Source organism: Salvia miltiorrhiza, chromosome 5 (assembly GCF_028751815.1).
Source record: "Salvia miltiorrhiza cultivar Shanhuang (shh) chromosome 5, IMPLAD_Smil_shh, whole genome shotgun sequence".
Lineage (NCBI taxonomy): Eukaryota > Viridiplantae > Streptophyta > Magnoliopsida > Lamiales > Lamiaceae > Salvia > Salvia miltiorrhiza.
In genome coordinates, this window is record NC_080391.1 from 17,744,406 (window position 1) to 17,750,575 (window position 6,170).

General features: G+C 37.8%; 1 protein-coding gene across 1 annotated transcript; it reads right to left on the reverse strand.

Moving 5' to 3' along the window:
* Positions 1-525: 525 nt before the first annotated feature.
* On the reverse strand, positions 526-4,796 carry LOC130986461 (uncharacterized). Its single transcript, XM_057909876.1, has 9 exons — positions 4,272-4,796; positions 3,493-3,674; positions 2,958-3,136; positions 2,065-2,349; positions 1,920-1,978; positions 1,792-1,828; positions 1,623-1,694; positions 1,212-1,536; positions 526-1,106 (listed from the first exon to the last, which is right to left on the reverse strand). The coding sequence occupies exons 1-9, from the start codon at positions 4,381-4,383 to the stop codon at positions 696-698; spliced, it is 1,662 nt and encodes a 553-aa protein (XP_057765859.1). The 5' UTR covers positions 4,384-4,796; the 3' UTR covers positions 526-695.
* Between the last annotated feature and the right edge of the window lie 1,374 nt (positions 4,797-6,170).

Here is a 6,170-nt window from a genome sequence, read left to right on the forward strand (position 1 = left end):
TCAAAATATTATATTACTACAATTTTATTTTTTGAATTATTTTATTTAGAAAATTTTGCCCAGGCATGATATTTATTAGCACGAAATAGTATGTAACCGTTGAAATTGGTTATTTGCCTTAACTGAATAAGATTTTCAGAATCTAATTGCCTTATTTTATGCCGGTTTGTTACTTGTATTCTTATTTAGGTAAGTTAAAAGGTATTATTGTCAACAACTCTATTCAATGTTCCGTTTTTACTCTTCTCTCCTCTCAAAACTGTAGTCCCTTATTCCTTTCAATATGTGCATTAAAGATTTCATTTTCATTGCTACACACATAGTTAATGTATATTTTCTAATTAACAATCCTTCTCTTTGAGTGAATATATCAGAGTGGTGGGAAAATCTTACTGAAATTTACTCGTTAAAGCATCATCGTGTGTATAAGCAGCAACTACATCTTTGAAACAAAAGGGCTAGTACATAAATTATGTATAAATCATATCAACACATTCTAAACCGAGTCTCGTTATTAAAACATACTAGTATAAAAATATATATATGTATTGATTTCAGTAAATGAATAAAATTCACATATGTAGTGGTACAACACAGCTATCAGCACGAAATCCTGAAATGGCGCTTCGCCCCATTCCAAATTCGGCCTAACACAACAACACTAGTTCTATATCCCAACTTTTACTATAAAATATTTAAACTCCACGCCGCGGCGTCGTGCCGGCAGAATTTACGCCATTCCCGCTTCTGCAGCCACGCCGTATTCGTGAAGATAACTTGGCAAACACCTCCTCCCTTTGGGGGCGGTTCGCGTAGAGTATCCACAGAGCGAGGCTGAGCATCACGCCGACTGAGATCAGCCCCAGCCCCGCATTCACAACACGGAGATAGTGCTCGAGAGGGGGGCAGTAGCTCGAGGTGATGTTGCGAAAGGCGTCGCGCACAAAGTTGCAGTTTTGAAGATTCAGCAGAAGCGGAGCATAGTGCTCAAGGGCGTAGCTCACGTTCACTGCGGCCACCACCTCCGTGTACATGGCTGGAGTCAGCCTCCCGACACTGGTGCAGAGGCCGAACGAAGATACCGTGCAAGTGTAGTTCTGCCAGACCTACAAACATCAAGAAGCACGAAGCTATGAATATGGATATGCCCTTGTGTTTACTTGGGTGATATCTTAGATAGGAGTTTGGCAAAGTAAACGAGGCCTGCTTACCAAGGAAGCATTTTCCACGGAGAGTTCTCCGGCTGAACATATCCGTTCCTGTAGCTGGGCGTCGTAGGGGTAGCACAGAGGAGGTATGACTGGACCAGATTGGTTGTAGTAACTCGAACCAGCCTGGGGAGAAGGGTTCGAGTTGGCAACCGAGCCCACGAATCCATTCACCATATTTGAAATATCATTGATAACTTGTTTGCTCTTGTAAAGGGTTTGATTTGTGGTTCTCTGGTCCACGCAAGGCAAGATGTTGCTGAGGGCAGTTTCTGCATGAGGATTCTCGACCCATTCTCCCATGGCCAAACACGTGTCAGCAATCGCGCTGAAGAGCACAAACGCAGATTTAAGGCAACAATAACTATGCAAGTGTATGCAACAAAGAAAGGAGGATGAACTAGGTTGTCTTACTTGTCCAGAATAATGAAAACCCCACAGAGGATGAAAGTAACAGCAACAAGTAGCCATCCACTGATAATGAATCTGCACAATTATAGTTGTAACAAAAATAATCATCCACTGCAGAAACAGATTAAAGATGAAAATTCATCCACCATCTGAAAAAAGAAACGAGACGCACATGTGTATCACGTGCTGATGGCCGAAGATAGACAATACTGCAGCATGAGAAAATGTGGCAATTAGATAAATAATGAGGGCAAGAAGTCGAAAGAATGAGCACAAAGTGTTCCTTCCACCAATACATACCAAGACCTAAAATAGATACAATAAGCATCACTGCCGCAATGGTGATCAGCGCAGACTTCCTACAATAAGCAATAGGATAATTAATACTAAAGTATGCAGGAAAATTTTATTACAACCCAAATTACTATTGTAGCAGAAAACATACACTTTGCTGAAGACTGAACGTATTTTGCTTGAGTTTTCATTAGTCTTCAGCTCCAATGTATTTGCTGCAGAATTTAAGTCTACATTCAATCGATCAATATCACTCTCGACATCTGATGGAAGGAATATCTGGGCCACACTGACAGTTTTTGCCAGTGATAAGTATTCAGTGACGTTTCTAAGTGTCTCCACGGTGTACTCTGATTGATTTACAACGTAATTAAGAGTACGCATTGCTTCCCCATGAAAGTCAACTTGCCCCACAGAAAGCAGAATACACCCAATGCTGGTAAGAGAGAATGTAGATCAAGTGAGTAAAGGAACCAACCGTTTAATCCAAGTCGATCGAGAAGAACGACCCTATGAGTCTATGACGTTATACAGTTAACTATAATCTCACATTACTTGACAAAGAAGAAGATTGGAGAGAAGAAGATTACTGGAATTATGTAAAACAATGGTTAACTGAAAAGTATTTAGAAAGACGAGTGGTAGTTAATTATGCTAAGCTGATTGTAAAAGGCCAAAAACCAAGTTTTATCAAATAATCAACTACTACTGACATTATAATTTGCTTTACTTTCACATCTCTAATCAACAAAATAGAGAGAGTGGAACCAGCAGAGCAAGCAACTGAATAAAGAACACGTCTCACGGAAAAAAGAGGGACTGGGGTGAAATAAACTGTGAGGGAACGTTTACTTTGGAGGATTAGCCTTGATAGATAAAAATAGTAAGGCTAATCCCTTGAGGATAAAAATACTCAATCATGCATCTTATCAATCATGCAAAGTAAACGCCCCCTTTATAGTATCTATACATCCAATAAAACATTGATAGATAATGGAAATCTAAAGATGATCAATAACCGAAGGTTCAAGTTAAGAATATTACGCTGCAGCAGAGGTAAAGAGAATAAGAAGTAAAAGGCATATCCTCAGAGACCAGCTTGCTTCATTGCCGGTGATGTTTATCTTCCATCCGCACGAGTAGTGCACCAGAAGAGCCACTCCGAAAGAAATAAACCATAAAATAGCAAGACTAAAAGCTGCTGCGCCTGTAAATCCAACAGACTGAAGAAACAAGGGTCAAAAACATGATACACTTAAGTCACATCCTCAGTCAAATGAACTTAAGACGTGCAAGATTAGATAACAAGATATAGTTGAAGAGTTTTGGTAGAATCTGTTTAGAAGTAAAACTCTGTTCACCACTAGCAACAAAACCAAGTTAAACCAAACAAAACTAACATATTTCCTGCAATTAACAGATTTTTCCACTAGCAGATCACATACGGTTGTCTCTTTCTGATATAGAACACGTCAAAAGAGGATAATCAAACGCTTGCATCTATAAAGTGTTTTTTGGCAACGCCTCACGGATAATGTTTGTTGGCAAAATTCAGCAAATAGTGAGAAACAGAACTTACAGCCCAGTAATGTTTGTTGGCAATATCCCATCCACCTCTGTATTTATGGAACTTGGACAGAATGTCAGGCCTCTTTGTCCTGTTCGCCGCCAATACAAGTGTGCTCACATCATTGGCAGGCCCCGGAGCTTCGCCATTAGAACTCAACATTTGATCCTTCCATGACCCCATATTTTCTTCACCTACATATATTCAATACTTGGAGTCATACTAACAAAGATGAAATCATCAAATAGAAGCTGCAAGTAGAGAAGACACGACACGACACGACATGATAAAACCAGAAACCAATAGGATCCAAAAGTTCCACATAATCACCGTAGTCAGTAAAACGAAACCTCAGACTCTCAAGACAAGAAGCAAGATCATTTGGTGACATAATAATCAATAGTTAAATTACATAATTAAGTCACATCTCTATTATTTACAGAGAAAAATGCTAAAAACATTCCATCTGATGAAGAACCGAGATTTTAGAATGATGAACTTCAATATTCAGAAATCTGTTACACTGTCCCATTTTCAAGAAACCTGATTAGCCTGAATAAAGTAATATAAATTGTTTTTAAAAATGACAGGTATAAGAACCTAAAAGGGAACAATCAGAAAAATTAACAGAATCAATGCCCACCACCAAAATCCAAACATTTGATCAAAAAATAGGCAATTAAATCACCAAGAAAAATAATTGAAGCAAAGCATCAAGAATGTCAGCTGCGAAAACGGCATCACAACACTAAAATTCTCAAGAATATGCAAACGGATCAATTAAAACCAACCTAAGATGGACTTGAAAGGATCTCTGGGGTGGCAAAGCACAAAACTTGAGTTCAACAAGATGGAGACAGCAACGAGAGAAACAGCAAAATACAAAGAAGCCCTCTTCCCCATCTTCTCCGCAGCAGCAAATCTCACTGCAAGAACTGCAGATAAAGCCACTGCAGAATTAGGAGACAATAATCCTGATCAAAGATCATATCATCCGCGTAGTTCTTTATTCTCGCTCATGACAAACAAATGAGAAGCCCATTTCATTATCGTTGTTTTTTCTTTTTTCTGTTTTTTTAGCTGTTCTTGATTAATGGAAGTGAAAAAATCTTAGTCGCTAGTGAGGCCCGGATTATCAGAGATCTCCTCTCAGAGACAGCATCATGAATCTACATATATGTGTATATATAGCCCCCCGAGGGGGGGTCGGAGGCGGTGGCGGGACGAGGGGGTGGGGGGTCACATGGGGGGCAGATGCAAATGAAAGAGGATGATATGAATGACTGCACACTCCAGTTGCTTTACGCTTCTTGTCTTGTTCAGTTTTCTTTTAATTGAAATATAATACTCTCCTCCGTCCATCAAAGATATGTCACTTTACTTTCGACACGGATTTTAATAAAATGTGAGTGAATTTGGTAGTGGAGTAAGGGTCCCATTTTAAATTTCAGTGGAATAGTGTGGACCCTATTACTAAAAATAGATGTGGCATATTTTTTGTGGACGAACGAAAAAGAAAATTATGACATATTTTTGATGGACGGAAGGAGTACTAAATTCAAGAGCCTTCGTAAAATGGAGAGATAAACTTTTTTTTTTTTTTTTTGAGGAAATAAATTCAAGAGCCTTCATGAAATGGGCAGTGAAGTTATTTAAAGCATTATTATGGTTACCGACCTCAAAAATATGGTCACTTAATATATTTCCATTTTCCCCTTGAAATACGAAACTTTCTATATTCTGTTTCTTTTTTGTCTAAAGAAGAGCGAAAACTAGAGGTGTAATCGAACCGAGCCGAACCGAACCGAATAGTAATGTGCTCAAGTTTAGTTTGTTTAGTATCGAATCGAATCCCGAACTTTACTTACCGAATACTTTGAGGCTCGCGAGCGGCTCACGAGCCTAATCTAGCTTATGCGAACTTTCTATATTTATATTTATATTCAAAATATTGATTATTTTATTTTAAAAATAAATTATTTTATTTAAAAAAATAAATATATTAATTATTTTCTTATGATAAATAAAATTAATTAGAGATTTAATACAATTATTATTAATTTTAGTGGATAAATATAAATTGTATATACTAATAATTTATATTTTTCAAGCTGAATCACTTGACGAACATGTTCACGAGCTAACGAGCCGAATACTACTAAGCTCAAGTTTGATTTGTTTATTTATCGAGCTTCTCTAAACGAACTTGAACGAGCTTTTTTCGAGCAGAACTCCGAATAGTTCGCGAGCGACTTGGTTTGTTTACACCCCTAACGAAAACCATTCATACATACAACTTGATGTACAAAATAAAAGGCATAAATACCTAATCTTGAATCTTAGTTTATTTGAGATGTCACGATATTTGGTACTCCCTTCGTCCCAATATTGTTGGCCACATTTCCTTTTTAGTTTGTCCCACTATTGTTGGCCACTTTCCTAAAATGGAAATATTTATCACATTCAATCTCTTACTTTATTACATTCTCTCTCCTACTTTATCATTCTCTCTCCTACTTTATCACATTCTCTCTCCTACTTTATCATTCTCTCTCCTACTTTATCACATTCTCTCTCCTACTTTATCATTTTATACTATATTACCCACACACTTAAAATACTAATCTACAACTCCTTAATTCCCGTGCCGAAACCAAATGTGGCCAACAATATTGGGACGGAGGGAGTAT

What these genes read in the sequence shown, in the direction of transcription:
- LOC130986461 (XM_057909876.1), bottom strand. Translation starts at nt 4,383, where the DNA reads ATGGGGAAGAGGGCTTCTTTGTATTTTGCTGTTTCTCTCGTTGCTGTC. An exon ending in CGTTCAGTCTTCAGCAAAGT is followed by an intron (nt 1,979 to 2,064) that starts GTATGTTTTCTG and finishes TGCTTATTGTAG; the next exon opens with GAAGTCTGCGCTGATCACCA. An exon ending in CATCAGCACGTGATACACAT is followed by an intron (nt 1,695 to 1,791) that starts GTGCGTCTCGTT and finishes ATAATTGTGCAG; the next exon opens with ATTCATTATCAGTGGATGGC.